Genomic DNA, 14,969 nt, shown 5'->3' with positions numbered 1-14,969 from the left:
TTGGCAAATTAATAGAAACTGCTTTAATCTTTTCAATAAAGGTAAAATGAGATTTAAAATAGGTAACATGATCAGTTGCACCTGTGTCCAAGATTCATTGGATGTCACGGATACCTAGATCTGACATGTTTACAGTGTGTATGTTGGATACTTGTGTGAAGTTTATGGAGTGAATGGTCGGATCAGCAGCTAAGTTGTTATTTTCAAGAAGATCCAAGATGCATTGTTACTGATCATTGGAAAAAGAAACTGTTGGATTACTATCTGGCTTCTCAACAATAAGATCAGTGTGTGGATTTCGAATAATATTGAGAACACTCTGTGAGGCAGTGATCTTTGGCTTATATCCTTGAGGGAATCCATGGACATGAAAGTAGGTCTCAATCATGTGATTATTTCTTCCACAATGTGTGCATATCTTGTTGATGTTTTAGCCTCGTCCACCCACAAAACCTCTGCCACCATAGTTTCTTCAAGAAGAATTCACTATAGCAGCAAATGCTTGAGAATTGGAGGTAGTGGCTAATCTTCCTTCTCCTTGGAATTGCCTTTCTTGTTGAACTACCATCGAAAAGGCATTAGTAGCATCTGGTAATAGATTAATGACCATAATTTGAGACCTAACCTGTGAATATTGTTCGTTTAAGCCTTTCAAAAATATGACGATATGATCACTTTCATGTTGCTATCTCATTTTCATATATCCTCCACATGAGCAGCGGATAGGGTAGCTACATACTAGAAGTAACTTGAGGTTTTCAAGTTCGCCCTATAGTGTCTTCAACTGTGTGAAACATTATGTGATTGTCTTGTCTCTTTGTTGCAGCCGATAAATCTCTTCTTGAAGGTCAGATACTCGAAATACATCTGATCTTGAAAATCTTTTGCAAAGATCAAGCCAAATGTCTCATGCTTTCTCAATCCATATGATGGATTGCACGATCATTTCAGAAGTGGATCTATGTATCAATGCACTCACCATATTATTGCATCTCTGCCAAGCTGAGTAGTTTGGATCAGCTCCCATCAACAAAACCAATTTTATTTCTCGAAATCATGGAGAAACGAGAACTTGTGATGGTGACTCGTTTAGATGCAGAAAGTAGGGATTAGCCAGATTTGAGTAGAAATCTGGAGTCGCTGCAGGTGTTGTCGGAGCTGCAGTTGATGCACCTTGTTCTTCCATGGCAATTGGAAAGAATTTTGAACAAAAGAATAAACCACTTTGCATACCAAAGCTCCAATTTAGATATCTGATACCATCTTGAATGGTATTCTGTTTTGCATTATGAAAAAGATAAGATAATGATACATTGCTTTGTCTATTTATACATTGGTTTATGCAGGAAAACTAGAAAAGAAGCACAACAAATTTCATAACAAATAATTGTATTTAGTTATTCTGTTGCATGGCCATTTTGCTGATGTGGCCATGACCCTTTCTCAATCTTACTTCCACATGGTATTGCTTTAGTTACATAGCTCTCCGTACGAGATTTGGGCTTGTCTTCCAATAGTAATTCCGCCAAATTAATATAACGTTACGTTCGGTACAAGAGATATTTTTTTGTTTTGGTAAAAAAAGATTTTCTGAAATATGGTGAGAAATATTTTTATCCGGGTAAGTTATGAAAAGATGTTTGGTAGATCCAAAATTTTACCTGGAAAGTTTTGTATTTTTTCTGATGCTATGTTTGGTTGATTGCAAAATATTGATTTTAAATATTAACTGAAATCACAAAAATACGCATAGTTAATATTGAATAAATTTTGAACGTTGCTTTGAGAGGAGTTATTAATTTGTCGGAAATGGAGGGTAAGAAATTTCTCTCAAAATTTCCCCACCTACCATCGTTTCTCAAATACCACATTTTGGATGGCCATCTATAATCGGATGTTTATGTGTAATTTGAAATCCTGGTGCAAAAATATTTCCTTGGATAATTTTATATTTTCTTGTACCAAACAAGGGAATATCAGATAGCCACTACCATTTTCCCGGGGAAAAAATATTTGCACACGTACCAAGCACCACCTAATAGGTATATGATCAATTTGCCATGTGAATTTTATTGAACTTTTGAACTTATGGTTGATGGATTATATCTACTTTGGTGGATTCCTTTTGCTTCCATGATTTAATATGTGCACGCTTTATCATTAGATATTGCTTTATATCATTTTTAAATTCTTTAATTGTTTTAATGTTGCGAAAAAGAGGTTAATACACAGGAAAATCGACAAACGAGAAATATATAGGAAATACAACCTTTTATTATTTTATGAATATTTTGCCATTTATGCCTTTGGAAAATTCAAAAAAAATTTGAGCAAGTACAGTGAAAATATGTGTTTGATCCTCTTCAGTATTGCCTCTGCGAGAAATTTAAAATCTTAATTCTAAAACCTGCCTCAAATCAGACTAATAATAAAACGATGAACTGATTAAAATATTTAAAAAAATCTTCAATATTCAAATCAACATATAAATCTCGTTTATAAGATGTGTTTTTCTTATAACGTAATAAAATATACAACATTAAAATGGCCGACAGAAGTACTTTATTTCGTCAGCGAATTTGGCATTGGCGTCAAATTCACCGATAGCATTGTCAATATACTAACATGCGATATCTTTGTCTGTTGATGTAGTCATTGGTTAATTCCGTTATCTGTTTGCAATTTTTGTAGTTAGTAGCGATGAATAGATTTGGTTAATAACTATAATTAATTCACAATCAATTCTAACATTAACAAAATATAATAGAAAAAGTACTTCTTACAAAAGTTTTCTTTTCTTTTTTTCCTTTTTTTTTTGGAAATAAGGGAATGAAATAAAAACGCTTACAACATCTGGCAAAAAAATTAATTTATTATTTTTTTAATAAAAAATTATGAATAAGTTGTCGTTTTGCAAAAAATTACGAATCTATAACACCCAAACACGCCCACATGGGGCGTGTTCTGATGGAGAGAGACACGCCCATGTGGGGCGTGAGCTTGTGAAGGAAACACACCCTATGTAGGGCGTGTGTGGTCACGCCTAAGATAAGGCGTGTTCAGTGGGTTGACACGCACAAATATGGGCGTGAGTGACTAAACTGACTGCTATTTAAACACCCACCCCCTACACACTCTTCACAATTCTGTCATTGTTATGCTAAACTCTCTGATAGTTTGCACTTATTTACTCATATTTTGTTTTATCTTTTAAAATTTTGTTTTTAAAAATGAGTGTGAATTCTGATACTATTCGTGTCGTTCTATATTTTAACGGTAGGAAAGAAGAAGGTCATCGTGGTGTTATTTTTGTAGGGGAGAAAAGGCCATCACGTATTAAACGAAACTCAACGGTTGCTGAGCTGCATCAGAAAATACGTCAAAAATTATGTCTTCAAGACCTATGTAGCACCGATACGACACGCGACACGTGACACGACACGACACGACACTCCGACACGTCAATCTTAAAAAATTATGGATTTCGACACGTTGGGACACGTTTTAATATTAAATAATATTTTTAATTTATATAGTGTATATTTCATTTAATATTTAATAAACAAAAAAAATGAAACTAAATTAATAATACCCATCAACACGTTATAAAGATGGAAGCTTTAATAAAAAAAATAAGAACTGGGATGAGAGAGAGATATAATATCAGATAGAGAGATCAAATCATATTAGAGAGAGATACAACAAGAGCGTGATGGGAATTGACAACAATGATGCTGAGATGATCTCTTATCTACTTAAGGGGAAAAAAGACAAAAAGATAAAATTGATATGATTAGGTGGAAGCTTTATTAATATATTTTAACTTTTTAAAAAAAAAAAAATTTAAAAAAAAAATTAAAAAAAAAAATTAAAAAAAATTACGAAAATGCCATTTGACCGTGTCGGACACAGTCAAATTCGCGTGTCGGAATAGTCAACGTGTCGGAAAAAGTCAACCGCGTGTCCGACACCGTGTCGGAGCGTGTCGCCGTGTCGGAGCGTGTCGGACCCGACTCTTCCTGTTTTTACAAGTGTCCGCGCTTCCTTGTTCAAGATAACCAATTGATCACTCTTGTCACGGCAAGGTTATGGCAACGTGAACAATACATTAGCTTGCAAGTGGTCGATGACGAAGACATCAATATGGTAATGGAAGAGTTCTTGAACCAGTGTAGAAAGGATTTTTTAGAGTTGTATGTGGATACTACAACCGCGGAGGAAGTTGTCATACCAATGAGGTCAGTTAGGTCTACTTCTCCTCTTAATGCATCATCATCTGTTGTTCCTGTTGTTCCTGCTGTTAACATGTCTGAGGAAGATGAACATGACCCTACTTGGGTTATGGATGAGGAGTATGACGAAGATGATGAGGAAAATATTGCAATAGAGGATCGTCTTCTTTTAGAGGATGCGAGTGCATCGGACAATGACGAAGAATGTGGCAGGTCTGGTACTGAACTTCAACCAGTGCATGATTTGGGGGAGTCTCGTATCGTTGTACATTAGGCACAACATCGAGTCAAGTACCAGAACATCCTGAAGGTATGCTATCAATTAATATACTGACAGTTTGGTTGTTGCAATTTTTGATTAAGAAAATAATTCAATTCTATTATTATTATTACGTAGTACATGTAGGCGATGCACCTGTTGATCCTTTTTGGTCAGAAATTCCACATTACACATATATTGATTGGGATTATCCGAGTGAGGCACAATCATGGACGCAGAGTTCGGGTTCAATCCAGGGTCCTTGGCAATTGGGAGAAAAGTTGTTTGTTAACCAACAATTTACATCCAAAAAAGAGGCTCAGATGGCAATCAAGCTTTACCTCATGAAGGAGCATCAAGAAGCAATTATGGTTGAGAGCACTCCCACAAAATTAAGCATGAAATGTTGTGCACATGTCCAAGGTTGCCCGTGGAGGGTCAGGGTAATTAAACCAACGTATGGTGAAAATTGGAAGGTGACGAAATGGGGTGGGAAGCACAATTGCTTGAATGACCATATTTCTCAAGATCATCGACAACTTGATTCTGACGTTATTGCAGCACTTGTAGTAGGTATGTAATTTCAAATTAAAAAGCTGATTAAAATTGCAGTTGATATACCTGTTGTTCTGTTAATGTTTATATCCAGCTTTTGTGATTCAGAGATGATAAAAAAGGAACCTTCAGTGGCCATTTCGCTCGTTCAGGAGAGGATAACGCATTCATATGGATTCAAAGTTTCATATCGAAAGGCATGGTATGCGAAGCAGAAAGCAATGGCAATGTTATATGGTGATTGAGAGGAGTCCTATGCATTTTTACCCAACTGGTGTGAATATATGCTTCGTTTTTCACCAGGTTCCTTTTAGAATATTCAAACAAAGGATTGTTTTGTTGGGGGGCAGTTGGTTACCGGAAAACGTGTATTTGTTCGTTGTTTCTGGACTTTCAGACAATGTTGCGAGGCATTTAAATTTTGCAAACCAATGATACAAATTGATGGCACTCATCTATACGGGAAATATAAGGGAAAGTTATTGATTGCCACAGCTCAAGATGGTAATAATGAATGTGTGCCACTTGCATTTTCTGTTGTTGAGGGTGAGACATTGGAGGCTTGGTCATACTTCCTTGCCAATCTTCATCAGCACGTCACTCAAGCGGATAATATATGTCTAATTTCAGACCGGCATGTTAGCATATTATCGGCTGTTGAAAATAATCCCCTATGGCAGCCACCCCATGCATTTCATGTGTTTTGTCTGCAACATGTTGCAAGCAATTTTAATCAACGATTTAGAAATGACAAATTGAAGGCTAGCCTGATGAATATAGGTATGTTGCACACTATGATTGGTGAATTAAATAATTGTAGTTTTTTCGTTAAGCGTCAACTGTGTGTTTTTTAAATTGTTCGCAGGATATACTCCTTGCATGGTGGATTTTGAGAGGTCGCTAGCACGATTTTGAGACACAAGCAGGCAGGTAGCAGAATGGATTGATGCCATCCCTAAGGAAAAGTGGTCGCGTGCACATGACCTTAATGGACGAAGATTTGGGCATATGACAACAAACTTGGCAGAATCCATAAATAGAGTGTTAAAGGGAGCAAGAAACATGCCCATTACTGGTCTGGTAAAATTTACATACAGTAGATTGGTTCAATATTGCGTGCAAAGAGGTCAATCGGCTTGTAGGCAACTTGAATCTGGTCATAGTTATTGCAAAAATGTGATTGAATCTTTGACACATAATGAATCCGTGGCAACAATGCATACTGTGCGTACATATAATGTTGATGAAACCGTTTTTGAGGTGGATGCAGGGTTTGAAAGGACATATGATGTTAACCTTACTGCTCGTACATGCCAATGTGGACAATTTAAAGCATTTAAATATCCTTGTAGTCACGTCGTTGCTGCAGCGTTATCCATTCGTCGAAATTATCGACAATATATAGATGATGTATTCAAGATGTGAAACTTGGTCAAGGCATACTCATTTCCATGGCAACCAAGACTTGGTCATGCCAAAAACAATTAATAATAGATATCACAAACCTCGTCTCTATAAAGCGTGTCAAGGTTTGCCCAATACCAAGACTGCTCATGTGGCTTAAAGGGAGGTAGGGAATTAAACCTGTAATGGAATGTGTAAACCATTATCATACTCATTCAACAAATGAACATGTAATAAATTAGTCAATATGAGTTAATAAAATATACCTGTGACCAAAATGCCACTCCGGGTGGGTAGGCTGCGGGATAGGTGGTGCAATGGGGGGGAATCTAATCCAAGCCCATATACGTGACAACCACCCAGATTTACAGTCCGCGGGTTTGTTGCCACACATAAATGTCTAAAGAGATGGGCGAGAACCGCAGACCCCCAACTGTATCTGCCAATGTCGGTAAAGTCCCCTGCAAACAGTGGAACGTAACGACAAGCAATTTTGCTGCCACCTGATCTGTCACACACTAACCATGAGCCTAATAGCCGCAAAATGTGTGCCTTGGTGTAACGCCTCACCTCCTCTGGATTGTGTGCTACTGTAAACCAATCAGCGTATATCTTGTCTAAGTAAGATATACGTAGATCGCCTCCGTGAATGTCTGTGCCCGTAACTGGGGTAGTCCCAAAAACCTCCTAACACATAGCAATCCAATCCAACGCTGTAGATCCAGTAACTGCCTGCCCGTCAGTAGGCAAACCAAGTATACCAGCCACGTCCTGTAATGTAACGGTCATCTCTCCCTGCGTCATATGAAATGTGTGTGTCTCCGGTCTCCAACGCTCAACCAAAGCAGATATCAAGGGGGTATCGATCTGAAGGAAAAACAACAATTATACAAAGTCCACATACGGTAATTTAATTAAGCTATTTGAACATTACATACCTGAACATGACTCATACGTGCCACGTGTATGAACCCAGCCTGTGTCAAATAGTCAGCGACAACGTCTGGTATATCATCGTGATGGGGTCCCCCCTGAAGTTTCCCTCGCCTCGTCTTTAACCCCCTAACCGTATCCTCGTTCCACACAACTTGTGAAACGTGATTGCGCTGTGTCCTCTTACGGAGTACCTCCCACCTATATGGACCAGGAAGTACATGCGTACAAGGATCGGATGGCTCAAGATCACCATCGGATCCAGAGCGCGAGGACTCTGATGAAGACGAATGGGCCATAATAGAAACTACTACAGATGAAAAAGATGTACCCAAATTAGTATTGATATTATATTAATTTACACTAAATAAAATTTAATTGCACTTAATTAAATAGCATTTAACTAATAACTTCAATTGTTATATTAATTTCAATTACATTAACATCATTGACAATTAATTCATTTAACATTACATTATTCTATCAATATATTTCAATACAAATATTAATTCAAATTCAATTTAAATTAATATTGTATACGTTATTCATTCGTCTTTAACCCTAATTATACTGTGGTTAATTGAAAGGTCAATATGTTTGCAAGTGTCATTCATAAAAAAAAATTAATTGTCACAAACTAATTTCTAAGTGTGTAAATAAGTCATAAAACCAACATATACCAATTTAGAAGTAACTAATTAATTTGTAAGTCATATAATATATAAGTCACATCACAATCTTACATAGGTCACTAATATTTTTCTAACCCCCCTAACAATTAAATAAAGTCACAAATATTTTTCTAACCCCATAACAATTATCTAAGTCGCTAATAACTATCATATATTAATTGCTGTTAATAAAAAAAATAAACAATAAATAGGGACTTACATGAGAGAGAGACAGAGCTTCGCTGCGCAAAACCCTCCAAAAGAAATTTAGAGAGAAGGAGGAGGAGGAGGTTTAGAGAGAGGATGGGAGGGTGGAAATGAGGTAAAAAAGTGAAAAACGAATTTATATACACCGCGGATAACACGCCCTATCGTGGGCGTGTCTCTCTCCTGGAACACGCCCTTCCTTGGCCGTGTTTGCTTCATAAGCTCACGCCCTACCCTAGGCGTGTCTCTCTACTGCCACACTGATAAACCTTTAGTTTATCTTGTTTAATGGACTAAAATAATATGAATTATCTAGTTGAACAAGTCAAAAATTAGGGTTTTAAAATGATAATCATGAACATTATCTGATTGTTGGAACTAATTAATATATTTGTTATTTTTAAAAGGGATTTGATAACAAATGATTCAAATATGAAGATTTAGATAAAGAGAGATCAAATCAGAAAAGAAGATGAATCAAGGTGAAAACAATAAGATTGAAGATCTTATCAAGTTATTAGAAGTGGGAGCTTAAGCCCCCATTCACAAGCTTAAGCGCCCAGACAAGTCCAACTTAGGCCCATTCAAGTTTTCTACTGTAATACGAACTCTTGACCTATTTAAACACCATTGGGGACCAGAAATACATAACTTTTACATTGCTAAACAACTCTTGGGTGCTCGGAGGCTGAAGGAACGCGGAGGAACATCAGATTCATGTTCGTGAGGGGCGAAGACGGATCAACGTCAAGTGTTCACTGGAGATATTGAAGATCCACCAATCACTTATGGAGTTTGGGGGAGCTTTTCTATTTTCTTTTGTTCTTGATTTTGCTATGTCCGGCTAGTTCTTTAAGTAGTTAGGGTTAGATGGATTTTAGTCAATTTATTATGTTTTGAACAATTCACTGTGTTAATTTTCCTTTATATCATGAATGAAGTTATATGTTTTTAATGCTTTATATTGGCTTGAATCTTATATAATGATCATCGGTGAATGCATGACAATAGGAATGTTGGTGTGTGATCCATATCTGATAACTTCATCGTAAACGTTATGATTCTAGGGATAGACATAGGGTTTGCGTAATCTTTAAGATTCTTGAATCTAATTCTTGAATTTAATGCTTGCATGCTTGGGGAATAACCGGGGAACTAGGGTTCTTCCAATATTTTAAAAGTTTTAAAGTAACAAGGGATTGAGCTCTAATAACATGCGAAAGAATTAATTAGATTGATAATAAGGACAATTAACATTAAGAAGGAATTCAAACGTAATAAGGAGATTAAATGAAATCGAACCCCTAGCTACGTTTTTATTTTATTAGTTAAATCACATCTTTAATTTCTTGTCTTTAATTCTTGCAAGTAATTAGCTTTAATATTTAATATTTTAATTTTGCAATTCAAATCCTGTTTCCAAATACACTTTCGATTGTCCAACTAAGTTTGCGATAGTGAATTAGTGCTTGAACCGTAATCCTCGTGGGAACGATCTCTTACTTAATCATATATTACTTGTACGATCGGTGCACTTGCCGTGAGTAGCAACACAAACACGCCCTACCTTCGGCGTGTTTCTTTCACAAGCTCACGCCCCACATGGGCGTGTCTTTCTCCATCAGAACATGCCCCATGTGGGCGTGTTTGGGTGCTATAGATTCGTAATTTTTTGCAAAACGACAACTTATTCGTAATTTTTTATTAAAAAAGTAATAAATTAATTTTTTTGCCTACAACATCTTACAAAAGCTTTTTGTACCGATGTTACGAATCACTTTTCGCAATATTTAACATTTTCCATTCTTGAAATTTTGCTCTCTTTATTTTTTGGTAAATAAATTTTGCTCCTTTAATATTGGTATACATGGAAGTGGAGTGACGGAAAAAGCATAAAAAAGAAAAACTGTAATGGACGTTTTTTTATGTCTGTATATAATCAAACAAAAAAACAACTTAATGAAATTACATAGTTCTCGGTAAATTGTGAATTCAGACATACTTACGAAAAAACATTGTTCTCTGTAAATTGTGAATCATATATGCTTAATTATTTTTCTACATTTGTTACTTAAAAAAAATATTCGCAGAGTTTTTAAAAGCTCAACAAAAACCCACAAAAGTATATAATCAGATAATAAAAGATTAACCATTTAAAATTTTGTAAAAATACATTTTGTTCCGGAACCACGTATGTGGAATTCAACGGGCCGGCAATTACAGCCCATTATAGGAACAAAACCCCTTCACCCAAATATAAATATTCCTTCACCTCACCTCTCACATAGAGGTGTCTCATCTAATGAGTTTCACAAGGGTAAAATGATTATACCTCCTCTCACACCTGGAAATTTTTCCTCCTATAAATACCTTATTTGGATAAGATGTTTATTTACCGATCCAAACTGATTCAAACTGCGGTAACTAAATAAAGAAATTGATAACCGAATTAATCAAAAATCGAAAAAAAAAACACGTAAATTTTAATTAGATTAGATCAATTTTTGATTTAGCCGGTGTAAACCGATCCAATCCAAACTTACTCTCTATCTATTTGGGCCTATTCCCAAATATGGGTCAAAAGAATTTGATTTAATGTTTTAAGTTTACTTTCGTTATGTTATGGAATTTCTTTTTAGGATATTTATACAATTTGCAATGAAGTATTTTTTTAGTAGAACTTCGATCAAGTATTTTTTGTTATTAGTGATTTTGGAAAACTTATTACTCCGTGTTGCCAAAAATTTTTGCTGGTTCCGGTACAAAAGATCCATGATAAATAATGCTCATTATGGTAAAAATAATCTCATAAATTTTATTTTTAAGCTTTTCGAAAAAATCAAAAACAGACTTAATCCAAACTAAATAAAATCAAATTTGAAAAAAAAAATTCAAACCGAATGGATGATCAAAAGATCAAACCAAAAGAGTTGGATCAGATAATTTTTTGTTTCAAAACCAATTCAATTCAAATCGCAACACCCCTAATAGAAAAGATATTTTTTTTCACACTAACTCACATTGTTGATACTTTAAAAATAGAATTTAAAAAAAGTTAAAAAAGTAACTTTTTGTAGAAGTCAAAAAATAATAATTTTTTAAAAATTTAATTTTATCGCAACTACTTCACCCCATTACAATCATTCACATATCTTTATTAGTAATTTTATATATAAAAGAGAAATATATTTTTATTTTTGTTGTAGAAAAAAGTTCTCTATCAAACTCACGTAAAAATGAATGGATTCCATTGTAAAGAGAAGAGAAAGAAAAGATTGATCACATCCACTCACTTTTATGCGAGTGACAAAAAAAATTTCTATAATAAAAACAAAAATATTAAACCCTATATAAAAGTACTTATTAATTTTATATATTCTATTCAAATGTAAAATAGTTTTAACTATTAAAAAAATTCAAAGCAAGCTTAAAAGTCTTTCTTTTTAAATTCATCCAGCACTAAAATTGCTCACAGAAGTCCTAAGGTTGCCAACGAAACTTTTCGACAGCTATGCCATTGGTAATATTTGGCATTTATTCGGTTGTTAGGGAAAAATCAATATATAACTTGAGATGTGGAATCGGGATTGGCATCAAATTCGCCGATAGGTTTGTCAATATACTACACTCAACATGCGATATCTTTGTCTGTTGATGTAGTCATTGGCTAATGTATATGAATTTTCTCTCGTGAAAAATTATGTGAAAAATTATAACTATATAAAAATAAATTAATGATAATTCTATCATCTCTTTGCAATTATTGAAGTTAGAAGCGATGAATAGATTTGATTGATAACAATAATTAATTCGCAATCAATTCTAACATTAAAAAAGTATAATAAACAAAAGTATTTCTTACAAAAGCTTTTGTAACGATGTTAGGAATTACTTTTCATAATACTTAACATTTTCCTTTCTTGAAATTTTGTTCCGTTAATATCAGTGTTATTAAATTCGACTCGGACATTGATTCAGTCGGGGTACTGAATTACCGAGTCACTGATTGAACCGGTGGGTCACTGGTCAGACCGGTTGATCCGGATATATATAGATATATAAAAAAATATATAAATATAAACATATAAATTCAATTATATTCTCCATATCTAAAATGAATTAAACAAGGTTCATTAAATAAACTCAAAAACAAGAAGCATAAATAAATAAAAATACATGTCAATTTAAATTAAAACTCATAATCTCCTTATAATATCTCTCAATAACATTGAACTCATATTTTTCAAATTCAACTACATTAAAAATGACATATGTCACATTCTCTTAATTTATTATTCCGCAAATTGCTTCAATATTAGAAACTGAAATTTGAGGTCATTGTAGAAGAGTATACTAGCAAATAAAATTACAAAAAGTTTTTAAAATGAGTTCTACATTTTTTTGACAAGATGAAACAATTTTGGTTTTTTTTTTTTAAATGCATAACCCGACCGGGTCACCAGGTTTGGCCGATTTTGTCTGGGTTTGACCGGGTCGATGTATGATCGGTCCAATGCTAAACCCGAAGCGATTCGATGACCGGTTCACCGGGTTCCGGGTCGACCCGACCGGATTTTACAACTATGGTTAATATTGGTATTCAAGGCAGTGGAGTGACGGAAAAAGAATAAAAAAGAAAAACGTAATGAATGTGTTTTATGTATTCATAAAAATCAATGTTAATAAAATCCGATCTGGTTAGTTGACCCGAAAATCGATAAATCGGTCATATAACCGGTTTAGATAAAGCAATGAACTGATCATGCATCAGAATCGGTGCGACTCAGCCGATTTTTTTAAAATTTGATGACCCGGTCCGGTCCCAAAAAAAATTACAAAAAAAAATTACAAAAAAAAAAAAAACATAATGGATATATTTGAGTATTTTTTGCTTATTAACTTATATATATTATGTACCTACAACACTAATATTATCTCAATTATGTACTATGTAGGAAATTTCGATTTGATTTATAATTAGAGATATCGTTTACTGAATCTGAAGCCCTGTATCATGATCATTATATTTTTGTTTGATCCTTTATTGAATAATAATGTGTGATTTATTATTTTTTTATATTAAAATGTTTGAAATTTTTATCCTTTTTTAGATATTTGAATATGTTTATAATTTTTTAATATCTTCACCGGTTGAGCCAGTGACCCAGTACCTCGACCGGATCAATTTTAATAATATTCATAAAAACAAACAAAAAAATAACTTATGAACTTACATAGTTGTCTGTAAATTGTGAATTCAGACGTACTTATGAAAAAACATAATTCTCTGTAAATTGGGAATCATATATGCTTAATTATTTCTCTAGATTTGTTATTTAAAAAAAAATTATCAGCAGAGTTTTTTTAAGCTCACAAAAGTATATAACTAGATAATAAAAAAGGAAAAAGTATTTCTCCCGTCACCGAAGATGAAGTTATCTCTGATTAACTTAAAACGACATCGTTTTGTAAGATTAAAAAATTATAATGATTGTTTCCAAAAAAAAAAATTATAATAATAAAGACTAATATAACCATACTATATTAGAATTACAAAAACACCTTGAATTTTGTCCTAAACAATATTATTTTAGACTCATCGGAGATAAATTTTCTCTATTTACTTGAAAAATATTTTATCTAATAAAAATTAACCATTTAAAATCTTATAAAAATACATATTGTTATTGAAAAGCGACATGGGTGGAATTAAATAGACGGGCAATTGCAGCCCATAAATATAAATGTTCCATCACCTCACCTCTCACATAAACGTGATGATGCATTGCCTCATTTTGGTGGGTCTCACAAGGGTAAAATGGTTATATATACCTTTTTTCATCAAAACAATATTATAAATATTTCAAATGTTTTTATGATTTTTTATAATTTTTTTACTTTATAATTTTACGTTTTATGATTTTTTTATTTCCTTTTCAATTTTACATAAAATCTCAATTTTAATTACCTTATTCGTAAATGGGAATTTTTTTTTCCTATAGATATCTCATTTTCATAGAAAAGATACTTTTTGCACACTCTCCAAATTCATTGTGCCCTCGTACTCTACTCTGATTGCAGACTTTGTTCGAAGGGAAAAATATTTGTCCTTTTAAATGACATAACTTATATCTTTTCATTTTTACAAAGAGGCGAGACTCATACCTTTATATTTTTTGTCCACTCTCTCTTCACCTTTATCTATTTATTTCTCTCACTTAAAATGACATTACTTTACATCTTTTAAAATGATACATAATTTTCCCTTGTTTGAAATTCACTCATTGTGACTCCATCATAGAGCTTTGCTTATACAAATGACACTCCGTAATAGAAAATAGATCTAATCCCAACACATAATTGTCAACAAATATACATAATATATTATGGATGGAGAATGTTATATTTATAAATTTTTTATTTATAAACTCTTACAAATTATACTATGTCTGACCAGTCATACTTCAATCAAGAGTGTATGACTGGTCATACTTAGTGTAATTTGTAAGAAAAAATTTGTAACAGATCCTTCCCTATTATGGATATATGTAAATTTATTTTCTTTACTTTTATTTTCAACTATTACATGTAAATGTTTACTTTTCACCTTAGAAAACATAAATGAGAAAAAATATTTTTGTTTTGCCACACAATTTTTTTTCCATACTCACATAAAGATGACTGGATTCCATTATAAATGGAAAAGAG

At 33.5% G+C, this 14,969-nt stretch overlaps 1 protein-coding gene across 1 annotated transcript; it reads right to left on the bottom strand.

The window, feature by feature from the left end:
- Nucleotides 1-6,530: 6,530 nt before the first annotated feature.
- On the bottom strand, nt 6,531-7,682 carry LOC133299563 (protein MAIN-LIKE 2-like). The gene is made up of 4 exons (XM_061499030.1): nt 7,389-7,682; nt 7,183-7,317; nt 6,974-7,137; nt 6,531-6,630 (listed from the first exon to the last, which is right to left on the bottom strand). The coding sequence occupies exons 1-4, from the start codon at nt 7,680-7,682 to the stop codon at nt 6,531-6,533; spliced, it is 693 nt and encodes a 230-aa protein (XP_061355014.1).
- Nucleotides 7,683-14,969: the final 7,287 nt, after the last annotated feature.

Source organism: Gastrolobium bilobum, unplaced genomic scaffold (genome assembly GCF_033153095.1).
Source record: "Gastrolobium bilobum isolate Gb01-03AN ecotype WA unplaced genomic scaffold, APGP_CSIRO_Gbil_v1 utg72547, whole genome shotgun sequence".
In the NCBI taxonomy this organism is placed as follows: Eukaryota; Viridiplantae; Streptophyta; class Magnoliopsida; order Fabales; family Fabaceae; genus Gastrolobium; species Gastrolobium bilobum.
This window is presented reverse-complemented; position numbering and strand designations above follow the sequence as displayed.

What these genes read in the sequence shown, in the direction of transcription:
- LOC133299563 (XM_061499030.1), bottom strand. Translation starts at nt 7,682, where the DNA reads ATGGCCCATTCGTCTTCATCAGAGTCCTCGCGCTCTGGATCCGATGGT. An exon ending in GTTTGCCTACTGACGGGCAG is followed by an intron (nt 7,138 to 7,182) that starts GCAGTTACTGGA and finishes GCTATGTGTTAG; the next exon opens with GAGGTTTTTGGGACTACCCC. An exon ending in TTGCGGCTATTAGGCTCATG is followed by an intron (nt 6,631 to 6,973) that starts GTTAGTGTGTGA and finishes ATTCCATTACAG; the next exon opens with GTTTAATTCCCTACCTCCCT.